Below are 15,804 nucleotides of genomic sequence, written 5' to 3'. Positions count from 1 at the left end.
GTGAGTTTTATCTCACTTTTATGAAGGAAGTTGCTTCTTCCCAAGGTTGTCTACTTCCAAGCCGATTTTGGTAGAGCTAGGATGGGTCCCAAGTCTATCTGTTGCCAGAACCTTTGCTGCATTTACTATGTCACGCTCTCTTTCTAACTAGACTGACTCGAGAATCTGCAAAGCAAGGATCGATATTTATTAACATCTATAGTACACTTTTTCCAAGTGGAGGCCAATGTCTGCATCTAGGAGTATACTATATAATGTGGTTCTAAGCAGTCATTTTCCATGGGAGAATTTATTTTCCCGTATGAGCATGAAACCTTCCTGACGAGCACACCAGGGTAGGAGGATGGGCACGAGAACATTTTTCTGGGTGAAATGTCCCTACTTTTCACCAACTTCTCAAAGGAATAGCCCCAGAAAGACTAAGAAACCACATCTTCTTCTTAGGTAACAACTTTATAGAAACAGATTTCATAGGCCGTATATTGTGCCCTTTTAAACTTTGCAGAGCGGTGGTTGTAGTATATTCACAGAGCTCTGCAGCCATCACCACTATCGAATTTCATTTTCTTCACCCCAAAAAGAAACCCTGGGCCCATTAGCAGTCATGGCCCATTCCTCCTTGCCATCAGCGCCTGGCAACCACTAATCCACTTTCTATCTCTGTAGGCACATTCTGGACATTTCATGTAAATGGAATCACATAATACGAAGAACCACTTCCTTAGATGATAAATGGACATGATACAGTTTCAGAAAGGCAGGCATTTTAAGATAACTTGAAGTGTCTTGAAAACTCTAAGACCCTTTGGCCCTTTTTGTAAAAATTTGGACAGGCGAAACTGAGGAGGGAATTGTCACAGTAGAACCATTATATTTCCTGGATTCTGGGTTTCTTCTCGTGCTATGTGAGGAGACTCTAACGGCAATGGCACTTCTCCCCGCTGGAGATGTGTCCTCATCTGCACGCATCCTCGAGAGGAAGTTTCTTGGAGATGCCCCTGGTGTTGGTCGAGGCGCCCCCGGGCTGGTAGCTACTGTCGCTTCCGCTCAGTTGTGGCCTCTTCTACCTTCAGTCTAACCCGCCTGCCTCGCAGGAGATGCAGGAGGAGCTGGCCTGCCGGCTCAGGCTTGCACTGCAGAGGGCAACCATGTGGACCTCTGGTCTACCTGGGGGAAAGTGCAGCAGGCAGAGAAGGGCAAGCAAAGTCACCATAGAGGGGACAGGCGCTCCTCGCTGCCTTCTGGGTGACCAAGGAGTTGGAGCTGTTGTGACATACAGTGAACATGATCTTACTGTTATGAGGACATAGTAGGGAAGCAGATGTGGCTCGAGCAATTGGGCACCCGCCTACCACATGGGAGGTCCCGGGTTCAGTTCCCAGTGCCTGCTGAAAAAGACGAGCAAGACAGCAAGCTGGCATAACAAGATGATGCAGCAAGAGGACGCAACGAAGAGACACAATGAGGAAACAATGAGAGACACAACAAGCAGGAGTAGATGTGGCTCAAGCCATTGGGCACCAAACACATCTCTGATGTGTTCCAGTCCTCATTCGAAAGCCGTGTTGAGAAGTCGAAGAACATGATCTTGTCATGCCCAGCAGGCTCCACTGTCCCCTCTCCCCTGCAGCGTGGGCTGTGACATGATAGTTACACGGCTCATGTGTTTTTCAAAGTGCTTTCACCTGGGGTATCTCAAGGGACCCTTACTCTGCCTTTGAGATGGGTCATTAATGAGTCCAGTGTTCTAGATTAGGAAACCAAGGTCTGAAACTTGCTTAGGGCTTAGAAATCACAAGTGTTATCGTTGGAAGGTGCCCTGAAGTTCCTCTAGTTCAGAGGTCAGCAGACCCCGGCCCACTGGCCCAATCCAGTGCAACACCCTGTTTGCGTAAATAACGTTTTATTGGAACACAGTCACGCCCATTCATTCACATGTTGGCCCTAGTTGCTTTCTCACTATAAAGGGCAGAGTTGGGTCATTGCAATGGAGACACAAAGCCTAAAATATTGACTGTCTAGCCATTTACGGAAAAGGTTTGCTGTCCCCCGATCAGTGGAACCATCTCATTTCCTACGTAATGATGTCGAGGCCCAGAGCAGGAAGAGATCTGCCCAAGGTCAGACGCCTGGCTGATGGCTGCAGCGCCAGGTTCTTCTCCCTAACCTCCCTAACCAAAAATTCTGCACCAGATAAGTGATGACGAAACATTTGTCTTTCCAGAGTGGACTCACCCCTCTCCATCTGGTAGCACAAGAAGGCCACGTTCCAGTGGCAGATGTGCTGATCAAACACGGTGTCACGGTGGACGCCACCACCCGGGTAAGACAGGCCGCCTCGTGCTCGGGTGTCCCCACCCCGCTCCCCGCCGCATGCCCACACATGGGGCTGCCCGGTGGGAACGTCCTCCATGCCTCGAGGTGTCTCTTACACGGGGCTTTGACATCCAAAGGACCTGGTACTACATTCTTCTCTGTCACTACCTAGTCCTGGAAGCGGAGTTTGCAAAAATCATCGGGGATATTTAAAAAATGTGCTAGACCTTGAGTCTCTGTAGCTAGAAACTGGGGACACTGTTGAATTGTGATTTCAAGAACCGCTTTCCATCCGTATTGTGTTGAAATGCCAGGCGTCCCTGCATTCATTTTAAAAATCAGGGAGCAGATGTGGCTCAAGCAGGTGAGCGCTTGCTTCCCACATGGGAGGTTCCCGGTTTTGTCTCTGGTGCCTCCTAAAAAACAAAAACAAACAACAAGCAAATCATCAACAACGACAACAAAACCCAACTCAGGGGAGCCTATGTGGCTCAGTGGTTGAACGCTAGCTTCCCACATACAGGGTCCTGGGTTCCATCCCTGCCCCCAATACCTCAAAAAAAAATCCAACAGCCCCTTTCATTCAAGCATGTAGTCAACCCTCGCCCCCCAGAGTTCACGGGAACATGCGTCAACAATGTTAGGTTGAAGAGTCTCCCTGAGGAAAAACCAGAGACTTTTTTTCATCCCCAAGTGCCTGCCTCTTCAACAGGACTCTGCTTAACAGCCAGAAATGTCTTTGAGGCTTTTCTTGTGGGCCCGATTTAGTCTCTTGTTGGGTCCTGGCCCTGGGAGACCCTGTAGTGTGGGTTAGAACTGCCTCGGTCGTGGGGCTGTCCTGTTACACGCAGGCCCAGTGTGTGGGGTCTGTGCTAAGAGGGTCTCAGGAATGTGGCACCAGCTGCCCGGGGTCCCTGCGGACCAAAGGGCTTGGAGAGCCGTGGCTTGCCTGCCCCAGGACACCCCCATAGATCAAGTAGGGCCGGGCCCTAGAAAACTAGCTCCTTCACAGACAAAGCATTTCCAAAGTCCACTGGTTTCAAGCAGTGGCCTCATAAATTCCATTCCACTGTGAGTAACCTGGGCGGCCGGTGAGGGTTTTGACGGGGAGGTGTTCTCTCTGCTCTTGTCAGGGCCACCAGTGCCCTGCCTGTGGCCATCTGCCCCTGCCTCCTCTTCCCTCCCTCTTGACATAGCCTTCCCCGGCCTCTGTAACATAGGCCTCTCTTGGCCTGCCTTCTGTTTGCTGATCCTCCACGGTCGTCTTTCCTGGCTCTCCCTCTAAATACTGTCTCGGACTTGGGTCCACTAGGCGACCTCCTCTCTAAGGCTCTGATCTCTTCCATGTGCTGATGACTCCCAGGTTTGCGTCTCCAGCTCGGCCTCTTCATAGCACTCAGGGCCACTTCTCCAGTGGCCTACTGACAGCCCCCCTGGGATAGGTCATACGCCTCTCAGACTCCACGTATCTGAAACTGAATCCTGCCCCTTCCCACGCCGATGGTATCTGACTGGTAACAGCAATACGGCTTACAATTTATAGCCACTGTCAGCCTTCCAGGGGTTTCCCTGCCCGCTCTCTCTCTCATTCGGGTATTTCTGAGGATTTCATTAACACACATTGGTCTGTCCGCAAGCCCTGCCGGTAACCCATCTCCTCTCTCCCTTTACAGATGGGTTACACCCCGCTCCATGTGGCCAGTCATTACGGAAATATCAAACTGGTGAAGTTTTTGCTACAGCATCAGGCAGATGTCAATGCCAAGACAAAGGTACAGAGGCCCCCTTAGACCAGACTCCTGTACTGACACATCCTAAATGTGAAACTGAGATACAGCCAGAAGCTGCTCTGGGGGCTCTGCCACAGTTTTAAATTTTGACCCAGAAGGAAGAAATGGGGAAAATGCATTTTTTTTTTTTTTTTTTGGATGTTGCATGCAGAAAATGGACCGGCTCTGTAGTCTGGGGGTAGTTCTTTAAGAGCTAATCCTGCTGCAACGTCTACCTCCCTTTCTAGCTAGGGTACAGTCCCTTGCACCAGGCAGCTCAACAAGGACATACAGACATCGTGACTCTGCTTCTGAAAAATGGTGCTTCCCCCAACGAGGTCAGCTTGGTGAGTAGCCAGCCTGTTCCTTGATTTCAGGAAACTGCTCCCACAGGGGCACCCCTGCGAGAGTTCCATTAACCACAGAGGTCCCTTTGGATGGCAAAAAAAAAAAAAAAAAAATGATCAGGCTTGAATTGTACTTCCTGCTTGGCGAGTCAAGCACTCGGTCTACCCCTGCTCCCGTGCCTATGACCTGCAAAGGGCTGCAGTACCGTAAAGTCACAGCAGCCTCGGGTACCCACGGACATGGGGCATTGGGAAGAGTTTTTCTCTCTGCTTAACCGGAGGTTATCCTTTCACGCATTGTTTGCCCTCCCCCTTTTGTTTATGAAGTGTTCTTGTGGAAGCCCTTTTGAAAGTATACGAAATTGCTTCAAGTATAGTCCGAGAGAACACAATTAAATGTCTTGAGTGGTACATGACCTTCCAGGGCCTTGAGGATGTCCTTATCAGCCTCGGTGACGTGGTCCAGGATGAATGTCTCATCTTAAAACGGGGACGTTTTATTAAATGCTCTCCATGGCCGCGTCCGCCTCTGCAGGTGCTTGGCCCCTGGATTATAGACGTAGTTGCTGGAATCGTAACTGAACGGGGCTGGACCCGTCTAGAGTCCAGAGCACATCCTGGCATTCGAGAGCTTAAGAGAAAAAGCGTCAGGATCAGTTTATGTGTCACTGATCTAGTTCTCTTAAGATCACAGGATGAAAATACGCCCCTGCCCTAATTCTGGCTCCTGGTCATTTCTGATCGGCTTGACTCCAGTTAACTGAGGTGTAGGGTTCTTCCAACTCTTGCAATGCTCGGCTCCTGACACCCACACACCTGCTCTTGGAGGCAGCACCGCTCGGTACCCCCAGGTCCTGCAAGCAGCTGCAGTGTGACTGCCCGCCGCCTTCCTGCCCAGGGGCTCTCTCCCCTTGGCGCTTCTTGGCCCGTCCTGCCGACACTCCCCACCGCTCTCGCAGATGTCAACGCTCCTGCCCTCCCTCGCCCCACGCCAGCGTCTGGGCTCCTGTGCCCTGTTCCCTTTGGCTCCAAGTCAGGGCGGCCCTGCTTCCAGCCCCCTGACCCTCCAAGAGCGAGTCCGGTCTGTGCGCGGCTCTGGCGGGCCTTCCTTCCAGCATGGACTTCCCGGTCTCGTCTCACCCTCTGCCCTTTCTCCCAGAACGGAACCACGCCTCTGGCCATCGCCAAGCGCTTGGGCTACATTTCTGTCACAGACGTGCTCAAGGTGGTCACGGATGAACCCAGCGTGGTGGTACGTCTCCCCCTCTCCCTCAGCCTGCCCCCCGCAGCCCCCAACCGCACACAGCCCCGTGGACAGGGCGCCCCTGGCGGCCGTTCCTGGAAGTGACTCCAGTCCCAAGCCCCTTGCCCAAAGGGGGGGGGGGTGTTCTTCTCCCATCCAGTGGGGTTGTGCTGCCCCCTGGTGGCTTGACCGATTGGGGCTGGGACCAGACTTGCGGCAAGATTGGGATTTGAGGGAGGGACAGGGACAGGCAGAGCCGGCGCTCTCTGGAGTGTCCTTGTCAGACATTAGTTTCCAGGCTGAGAGCCTCCTGGCTTTGGCTTTCTTCACTTGGGACAGCCCCCCCTTTCCCACCTCCTCTCCCCCCTCCCCAGCTCATGGCAGGAAACTGCCCAGCCTGTCCCGCGTTCTAACTGGGTTGAACTCTCTGCTCTTTCTCCTCGCAGCCAGTCAGTGACAAGCACCGGATGAGTTTCCCTGAGACAGTAGATGAGATTCTGGATGTCTCTGAGGATGAAGGTAATGTCTGGGGCCACGCGCTGGGTCAGACGGGGACAGGGGGGCTCTGAGGCTCGGGGAGGGGGTCCCCGACACCTGCCGGGTTGCGTTGGGGTTCTCACCTCACACACAAGCGCTGCAGCTCCGTATTGACGCTGGAGATGACCGCTTTTTTAAAGATTGTCTATCATAATATCATTTTACAGGAAGGGAAATCCGTATCTTAGCGAGCAAAATGCAAAACCCCACGAAATTTCATAAATACAAATACATATGTGTGTATATTGTACATGTGGATCAAATTGGAGTGTGATACTCCTCAGATCAATTCCCAGAGCTGTGAGGAACTGTGATCAAGGTGTGCCTGGCGCTTCCCTTGTTCACTGAATGAAAAACCATCTGATGATTTTAAATCTGCGAGGATTTCTTTTAATAAGCCGCTCTTCTAACCACACAGCGGGTCAGTAAGTTTTTGAGTATATCCGTTATTATGAAATTACCACAGTTTCAACCTTGAGAGCTACAGAATACTTTCAGTATTTTTCCTGCCCCACGTAAGCCGGATTTCCTGGCTGAAGTGTAAAGGACTCATCGAGATGTGAAGTGGTGGGGCTGGACGGGATTGTCTCAGAGGTCCCTTCCATCCCCGTAGGGGTTGTATCACTTTCTCAACTCAATGACTAAAGCTGTCCCCGTGTCGCCTTTGATGAAATGCCTCTTGCTTTACCTGACTTCAGCCCTGTCCTTCCTTAAACTTGGCTCTTCTTTGCTTTCCAGGAACCGCTCATATAACTCTAATGGGTATGAAACGCTTTCCGCTCCCTGTGGTCCTTTCTCACCAGCGAGCATTTCACCCGAACCCAAACCCTCACTAATCCATCCCCGCTTCCCCCCTTCCTCCGATGGCTCCCACACTGGAGCCGGGAGCTCACGCGGGCACCGCACGCCCACGAGAGCCGCACCCGGGCAGGCCGCCCCTGCCCGTCCATCTCTGTGTCTGTGCCCATGCCGCTGTGTCTGTGAGAATAACTGCATGAGCTGTTGTTATCTCATTCTGTCAGCTCCGGGTGACGAAGCCAGAGAGCTCACTGTTAAGTGACAGGGGACGGCAGGGCAAGGTCAGGGCCCGGGTTCCAACTCCAATCCCAGCGAGGACAGGGCAGCAGATGGGGCTCGGGCTGTCAGGCTCCCACTTCCCACGTGGGAGGTCCCGGGTTTGGTTCCCGGTGCCTCCTGGAAAAGGCGAGCAAGCAATGAGCAGACAGACGAGAGAATCAGCTAAAAATACATAAATAAATCTTTAAACTGAAAAAGAGGCCATCTGGGGGAGCCGGTGTAGCTCAATGGTTGAGCACCAGCTTCCCACATATGAGGTCCTGGGTTCAATCCCCTGCCCCAGTACCTTAAAAAAAAAAAAAAAAAAAGGAAAAAGAAAGAGGCTCTCTGGGTGGCAGACAGCTGATTCAGCCTGAGTTGGGACCTCTTTGTATGGGCCTAGGAAGTAATGAGGTGCCACAGCTAACAAGAAAAATCCTACAGCCCTTCAAAATGAACGGCTTCTGTGCTTCTATTCCTGTAGTTCAGCCTTCTGTGGTGTATGGCAAGGAAAAGGGTAGTAGCGATTCCTTCGGTGTCTTCAGACACCCTGAAAGGGCTGTTTTGAGGTGGAACTTGCCAAGCTAGGAGAGCTCTCTCTGACTGTATTTATTTTTCTTTTAAAAGCTTGGTACAGACAGAGGCTAGGGGAGGGCTGCCCTGCTCTATGTACCAGGCAAGACAGTCCTAGTTCTCTTTGCACACCACTGCTCTGTTACAAGCACTGAGAGATGAACCCGGAAAAGCCCCTAAAAAATAAAAACAAAAGAGACGTAGAAGAAAAAATCTCCCCGCTCCAGCCTGCCGCTCACGTAAGCATGTGTGTTTCCAGGGGAAGAGCTGGTGGGCTCCAAAGCCGAGAAGCAGGACTCCAGGGATGCCGAGGAAGAGAAGGAGCTGCTGGATTTCGTGCCTAAGTTAGACCAAGTGTAAGCAGCGCGTGCTTCAGGGCTCACACAGCGGATGGCCGAGGTTGGAGCCTGGCGCTCAAAGGGGAAGGACTGCAGAGCAAGGAGAAGTTAACAAGGAGGCCGGGCCGTGAGGCGGCCACGGGCAGATGGCAGCCACTGCAGGGCGGGGCCAGGCTTCCACCGGGAGGGGACGCTGAGGCCGCCCTGGCATGTGCATCTGTCCCTCTTCCGGGATCCTTCCCTCCCTCGTTCACGGTCCCACATGCACGCACTCCTTCCTGTGGGCTCAGCTTCTCAGAATAATCCACTGAGGACGCACACTCGAGGTCGTGGCCAAGGTCAAACCCTGACCACCGCGTCCCTCTGCCCAAGAGGTACGGTGGGTTCAAAACCCACTTTGGACCCGTGTCTGCCTGGACCATGCTTCTCACCGCCCCTGCGAGTAGCAGGAGGTGCCCCACTGTGGGTACACAGGCCTATATTACAAATAAATCTAAAACCTCCAACCAAGAAAAAAAAACAACAGCTGAGCCCTTGCTGTTCTCTGAAAAGGCAGTGGCATGCCAGCTTGCTCCCGTGGCTTCCCCAGAATCGGGCTGTGGAGCCAGGAGGCCAGGCTACGAGGAGGATGTTAATCCATTGGTATTTGTCAGTCTTCTGTTAGAAAGAAAGACGAGCCTGCGGCCTGGAGCACAGGCACTTACAAATCCATTTGGTGGGACCCAAACACGCAGAGCGGCCCCATCGCAGCGTAGTATAATATATTGTGACGTCCAGGGTGAGGCTTCCCGACAGGGGCGGGAGCCTGCAGATAAGGGGTGATCCAAGCAGGTGGAAATAGCTGGGGGCGGGCTTCCCGGAGGAGGCGGTCCTTCGGCTAGGGCTTGAGGGACATTCGGGCTCACAGGGCAGCAAGGAAGGGCACAGCTTTGGGGGTGAGTGGAGAGTGCGGTCAGCGTGTGGGAAAGGAGGAATTGTGCTGCCCGTGCAGGCGGAGGGCGCAGGCTGAGGAGGGGGGCGTGGGTCGAGTAGGTTCTGTGGGGGGTAGAAGTAGTTCACACACGCTTCCGTGACCGCCGGGCGCTGCTCAGCAGGCTCATCCGTTTGATTTTCCAACGTTCTTGGCACACAGGGTAGAATCTCCAGCCATTCCCAGGATTCCTTGCGTTACCCCTGAGACGGTGGTGATCAGGTCTGAAGAGCCGGAGCAGGTAAGAAACAGCCTTTGTCTTACTTGTCCCCTGGCAGAGCGGGCGTGTGCCTGGGGGGTGGCGATGTTGAGATGACCGGTAGCGCGGGGATGAGAACTCAGAGCTGAGCTGTCGGCACCACCGCCTGAGCCCTTCCGATCAGTGTCTTCTTTTTACCCCCAGCCCCAGGGCTGTCAACCTTTTTAGTGTCCCAGACAGGAAACATGTGAATCTTGGAGAGAGCCTAGGGGTGCGTGGAAACGAGTCCAGGGGACGGGAGAACTGGCATCAGGAGTTCTGGCCCCTTAGCTGTGTTCCCACACCTCAGCCTCTCGAGCACGTGCGTTCTGCACCCAGGGAGGTGGCATGCCCTGGTGCGGGACAGGAAGGCGTACCTGCGGCAGGTGTGGCAGAGCCGGAAGCCAGCCTGCTCCTGCTGTGAAGCCCTGGGCATGGCACGAGCTTTCTGTCACATCCGCGAAAGGGGGACAGTCCCTGCCCGGCCTTCCTCGAGGGGAGCTTAGGGCGCTGATACGGATAGAAAGGGGATGTCACGCAGCTGTGCCCTGTGCCAGGTGCTATTCATTATAGTGTCCTGTTTTGTGGTTTCCCAGGATGCCACCTGAATTTCTCAAAAAAAAAAAAAACAGTGAGGGGGTGTTTTAAAACAATGCAATTCCCCTTGGTTTAATTTTATGCCATTGGGCACTTCTTTTCCAAGGCAAGGGAATTTTTAGGAAGGAAAAACTAAAGTGGCGTGGCATCATAAAACACAAAAGTTCAGAAATTACTGCCCTCAGGTCGGGTAGCAGGCCCAGGCTTCCCTGTTTCTAGCCGATCTAGCGATGCAAGGGGCGTGTGTCTGCCAGCGGCAGCCACAGCCCTGCCGCCAAAAGAGGCCCCCGGGATTAAGCCAGCTCTTCCGCGCTGGGGGGTATCACAATGAGGGGTGCCCGTGTGGCCGGGTGGGAGACCCGTCTCATGGGCCCTGTGGCTGCCGCGGGCGCTGCCAAAGTCAGCAACAGAAAACCAACGGGGCGGGCTGGTGCTCTCTTGTTCCCGGACCCAGCCGTCCTCCTCAGCTGTGCCCAGGTCGTGAGTTCAAGTCCGCGGGTGGGTTGGATTCTTAGCACACATCCTGTACAGGGCGAGGAAAGAGACCCCGAGACGCAGTCCCTGCCTCCTAGGAGCTCGTGGTCTAACGGGGAGGAGTGGGCACGGGTGCATGTAACCAGTGGAGAAGGCTGCAGGGTGGGCATAACGAAGGGCCACACTGCGTGATGAGCAACTTCCTGCGGAGTTCGGAGAAGGGAGATTAGCCGGTAGGAAGGTGAGCCACAGGAGGGGGCGCCACGGGAGGTGGACAGGACGGGGAGCTCAGGAGAGGCTCAAGGGCTTCCCGGGCCAGTGGGCAGAGGCTGGACACACCCAGAGGGTGCCGGGACCAGATTCAGACCCGCCGGGTTCCGCAACTCCTTGTGATGCGCAAGGCTCTGCTTGCGGCAGCCGGCCCCCATCCCCGACGCTGCACCTTCTCCTGGGACGTCGGTGACATCCCGGTTTTACAGATGAAGAAATGGAGAGCCCCGCCAGGGAAAGTCTTGTTTTATTTACCTCGGGCATCTCGACTGCCTCCAGGGCAGGGAGCTCACCCAGAGCTAAATAACCAGCAGGTGACGGTGTGGAGATCAAACCTGGGTGCTTTGGGAAGCAGATGTGGCTCAACAGATAGAGCATCCACCTACCACATGGGAGGTCCAGGGTTCAAACCCAGGACCTCCTGACCCGTGTGATGAGCTGGCCCATGCACAGGCTGATGTGCACAAGGAGTGCCGTGCCGCGCGGGGGTGTCCCCCATGCACAAGGATTGCACCCCGTAAGGAGAGCCGCCCAGTGGGAAAAAAGTGTAGCCTGCCCAGGTGTGGTGCCACACACACGGAGAGCTGACACAACAAGATGACACAACAAAAAGACACAGATTCCCAGTGCTGCTGACAAGAATGCAGGCAGACACAGAAGAACACACAGCGAATGGACACAGAGAGCAGACAACTGGGGGGGGCGGGTAGGGAAGGGGTGAGAAATAAATAAAAAATAAATCTTTAAAAAGAAAATTTTAAAAAACCCACCTGGGTGCTTTAAGGCCACTGCAAAGCAGAGGCTCCTGGGGTGCCTCGCTGGAGAAAAGGGTGGCTGGGTCAGCACTGGCCGAACACCAGAGTCGAGTGTGGACTTGTTCCGGCCAATCTCCAGCACAGGAGGGCGCTGAAAGGAAAAGGCCGGCGTGCGCTTTAACTCTCCAGGAATGCCTGGTCCTGGAAGGGCGCGCCCATGGGTGGGGGAGCAGCGTCTCCACCGGGCGCTTGGTCGCGGGTGCCCCCGGCACGAGGTCCCCCCACCCTGACACCAGCCCTGCCCCTTTTCTCCCCGCGCCAGGCGTCGAAGGAATACGACGAAGACTCGCTCATCCCCAGCAGCCCCGCCACGGAGACCTCGGACAACATCAGCCCCGTGGCCAGCCCCGTGCACACGGGGTGAGTCGGCAGGGGCGTGGGGGGAGGGGCACGCGGGACTCCGGGACCCCCCTCCAGGCGCCCCGCCGGGGAGGGGGTGCGGCAGGCCAACGCGCCCGTCTGCGCCCCCAGGTTTCTGGTGAGCTTCATGGTGGACGCGCGCGGGGGCTCCATGCGCGGCAGCCGCCACAACGGGCTGCGGGTGGTGATCCCGCCGCGCACCTGCGCCGCGCCCACGCGCATCACCTGCCGCCTGGTCAAGCCCCAGAAGCTGAGCACCCCGCCCCCCCTGGCCGAGGAGGAGGGCCTGGCCAGCAGGATCATCGCGCTGGGGCCCACGGGGGCCCAGTTCTTGAGGTGAGGGGCGCTGCGGCGCTGAGCGAGCTTTCGGGCAGGATGAGGCCACCGGGAGCCATAGCAGCCCCAGGGCGGAGGAGAGCAAGCCCGGAGCCCCACGCGGTCGTTTTTTGCCCTAAGATTTATGTAATTTATTTTTACACCCCCCTCATTGTTTGCACTTGCTGTCTGCTCCTCTTCTCTTTAGGAGGCACCAGAACCGAGCTCGGGACCTCCCGTGTGGGAGAGAGGTGCTCAGTTGCTTGAACTCCCTGCTTTATTACATCTCTCATTGTATTTCCTCTCTATTGCTGTCATCTCATTGGGCCAGCTCGCCACACCTGCCCATTTCGTCAGTTCACTCTTTTGCTCACCTTCTCCTGGAGGCACCCGGAACTGAACCCGAGACCTCCCATGTGGGAGGCAGGTGCCCAGTCACTTGAGCCACGTCACCTCCCTGCTTTGTTGTCTCTTGTTATCTTTCCTCTTTGTGTCTCTTTGTTGCGTCAGCTTGTTGCACCTGCCTGTCGTGTCAGTTCACTGTTCCACTCACCTCCTCCAGGAGGCACTGGAACCTGAACCCAGGACCTACCGTGTGGTAGGCAGGAGCTCAATCACTTGAGCAACATCCACTTCCCCCCACACAATCTTACTTCTCTAGCGACGTGGACGGGAAAACGAGTGGGGCATTGGTTCCCCTTTACCACCTTTTCCGAAATACATGAGGAATCCAGATTCCTGGCGGCGTGTGATACTCTCACATCCGACTCGGATGCTGTAGAATGAAATGCCAGAAATGACGGGGCCACTCTGGAGGCCCCAGAGCCCTTGGTCCCTGCAGCACTGGGATAGGCTCCCTGGTTGAGGCCGCCCCGGCAGCAGTGCCCCGGGTGGGCGAGATTAATGGACCCAGTCCTGGCCTTCGCTGAAGCAGCCCGGAGCTCACTGGGAGCGTTCACAGCCTCCGGGCACCGGGGGCGCATGTCCCTGGCATGTCTTGACCAGGAGTCCTGCCTCCCACCCCTGTTCCCGCTCCTGTCCCCACCTCCGCGTGAGTCTCCGTTTTCAAAGCGGCCTGCAGAGCCCGTTTTCCTCTTTTAAATGTAATTTTCCAAGCCTTCCTCCCAGGTAAACGTTATAATTTCCATTCCCTAGAGGAGCAAGTGGAGGCTCGGGGAGGCGGGCCACCTGTCTAAGGATGTTGGGTGTGCCCTCGGTGCCCAGGCCCGGGTGGGATTCTTGGGCTGAGCCTTGCTGTGCGCCCGAGGGCCGGCGAGGGCCTCCTCTGTTCATGAGGCCGAGCCCTGCCCCTTCCTGGTGCCCCGAGGGCTGGGTGGTAATTGAGAGGAGCTGGGGGATGTGTCAGGTGCCCAAAGGCAGGGGGCTCCCCAGTGGGGACCTGCCAGGAGGTGGGCGCACCCCCGGGGCTGCAGGAACCCCTTCTCCTCTAGGCAGACCCAGCTGTAGCCACCCCGCGACCCCCGCCCCTCCCGCTCCCCCCACCCCATGCCCCTGACGCCGGCTGGACGCCCTGCCCTGGCCCCTTCCCCTTGGCTCACTCTGTCCCCGCCCTCAGCCCTGTGATCGTGGAGATCCCCCACTTTGCCTCCCACGGCCGAGGGGACCGCGAGCTGGTGGTGCTGAGGAGTGAAAACGGCTCCGTGTGGAAGGAGCACCGGAGCCGCTATGGGGAGAGCTACCTGGACCAGATCCTCAACGGGATGGACGAAGGTGCCTGAGCCCGGGTGCCTGCTGGGAGGCGGGGCTGGCGGGAGCGTGGGCAGCCCTGAGAGGCCAGAGGTGCTGCGTGGGCCCAGCCTCGGGCCGCCGGGGCCTGGGAGGGCTGCTCGGCCTTGCCTGCGCCTCCTGCCGCAGCCTGGGGCCCGGGGACCTCTCTGCCCCAGCCGCGCAGTCTCCCGTGCCCTCCACGCGCCCGCGGGTGCGTTCCACCGCGTCGCTGGTGACCGGGCGTGTCCTTCCAGAGCTGGGGAGCCTGGAGGAGCTGGAGAAGAAGCGGGTCTGCCGCATCATCACCACCGACTTCCCCCTGTACTTCGTCATCATGTCCCGCCTCTGTCAGGACTGCGACACCATCGGCCCTGAAGGGGGGTCTCTGAGGAGCACCCTGGTCCCCCTGGTGCAGGCGACGTTCCCAGAAAACGCCGTCATCAAGAAAGTGAAGCTGGCCCTGCAGGTGGCGCACCCCGCCCGGGCTCGTTGGGGCACCCTACAATTGGGGGTTCACGGAAGAGGGGAAGGGATAGCGGTGCCCCGGAAAGGCTACGCCTCATCCCCGTAGCATCCCGTGCACGCTTGCGATTTTTGGTCGTTTTATCCACTTTTACACACACCATTCAGTGGTGTTAATTACAAATGTCGTGCTCCCGTCACCACCTCCATTACCAAAACATCTTTACTACCCCGAGAGAAACTGCACCCTTAAGCAATAGATCCTCACTCCCCGCAAGCCAGCCCCTGTGGGGCTGTTTTGAGCCACTAAGGATTTGCCTGTCTAGGTATTTCCTGTTGGAACCAGGCAGTGTTTGTTCTTTGGCACCTGGCTTCCTGCACTTAGCATGATGTTTCAGGGTTCATCCGTGCCCTCTCGTGCATAAGAACCACATTCCTTTTTATGGCTGGATACTCTTCCCTTGCACGCCCTACAGCATTTTGTTCATCTGTTCACCCGTTGATGGGGCACCCCGTGCCCTTTTTGTCCAACACCCTAAAATTCTGCCACTGAAGATTTGACCTTTAGGCTGAACAGAAAGTTGAATGGGGTGGGAGGAGGCCACTGCTCCCTGTTAACTTGCACAAAAGCCCACAGAAGCCACGTGAAGCCATGTCACCAGCCTCAGCTGGAGGGGATCCCAGATCCCTTCCCGGAGCAGATAGTAATGCCCGGCCAAGATGCTGACCCCACAGGGAGCGGCAGGATAAGGCAGAGGAAGGGCCCAGAAGGGAGAGCGAGGCAGGGACGTCAGGCCGTGGGCGCCCAGCAGCGAGCATGACAAATGTGCATGGGAGAGCTGGGACCGGTGGCCGGACAACGGCAGTGGGAGGCTTTGCCCTGTGGGTGGACGGAGCCGGCACTCCTTTTGATAAGCCCCCCTCCTGCCTGTGTCATTTCACAGGCCCAGCCTGTCCCCGACGAGCTGGTCACCAAGCTCCTGGGCAACCAGGCCACGTTCAGCCCCATCGTCACCGTGGAGCCACGACGCCGGAAGTTCCACCGCCCCATTGGGCTCCGGATCCCGCTCCCGCCTTCGTGGACGGACAACCCGCGGGACAGCGGGGAGGGGGACACCACCAGCCTGCGCCTGCTCTGCAGCGTCATTGGTGAGCGCCGCCCTCCCGCCTCTCCCCTGTCTTCTCTGCGGCCGCAGCTCCTTGCAGCGGGCGCTGGGCCAGGGCGACGGTGCAGCTCGCAGTCACCCCGCTTTGTTTGTCACACGTTTCCTCTGGGGTAAAGTGCTCTTCCAAGAGAGGGAGGGACGCTGCCTCGAATAAAAGTCCACGTGCGCCGGGGAAGGGCCCCCTCATCCTGGGGAGAGGAGTCGCTCAGAGCTGGGGAGCAAGCGAGCCT

The 15,804-nt window shown here is 56.3% G+C and overlaps 1 protein-coding gene across 11 annotated transcripts in view; it reads left to right on the top strand.

Annotated features, from left to right (window-relative positions):
- ANK1 (ankyrin 1) overlaps positions 1-15,804 on the top strand; it is a 236,103-nt gene that overhangs the window by 177,181 nt on the left and 43,118 nt on the right. For 7 of the 11 annotated variants that reach the window (XM_058289994.2, XM_058289993.2, XM_071212671.1 and 4 more), the window contains exons 18-30: positions 2,225-2,323; positions 3,990-4,088; positions 4,334-4,432; positions 5,592-5,684; positions 6,122-6,194; positions 6,951-6,974; positions 8,101-8,197; positions 9,312-9,390; positions 11,806-11,903; positions 12,015-12,239; positions 13,795-13,949; positions 14,201-14,412; positions 15,353-15,557. In XM_058289994.2, the coding sequence (XP_058145977.1) occupies positions 2,225-2,323; positions 3,990-4,088; positions 4,334-4,432; positions 5,592-5,684; positions 6,122-6,194; positions 6,951-6,974; positions 8,101-8,197; positions 9,312-9,390; positions 11,806-11,903; positions 12,015-12,239; positions 13,795-13,949; positions 14,201-14,412; positions 15,353-15,557 (1,558 nt within the window). The remainder of the gene's footprint in view (positions 1-2,224; positions 2,324-3,989; positions 4,089-4,333; positions 4,433-5,591; positions 5,685-6,121; positions 6,195-6,950; positions 6,975-8,100; positions 8,198-9,311; positions 9,391-11,805; positions 11,904-12,014; positions 12,240-13,794; positions 13,950-14,200; positions 14,413-15,352; positions 15,558-15,804) is intronic. The other 4 variants (XM_058289996.2, XM_058289997.2, XM_071212672.1 and 1 more) reach the window with 1 other exon arrangement.

This window comes from Dasypus novemcinctus, chromosome 29, assembly GCF_030445035.2.
Source record: "Dasypus novemcinctus isolate mDasNov1 chromosome 29, mDasNov1.1.hap2, whole genome shotgun sequence".
Classification (NCBI taxonomy): domain Eukaryota; kingdom Metazoa; phylum Chordata; class Mammalia; order Cingulata; family Dasypodidae; genus Dasypus; species Dasypus novemcinctus.
The sequence above is the reverse complement of the archived record's forward strand: the minus strand, read 5'-3'. Positions and strand labels throughout refer to the sequence as shown.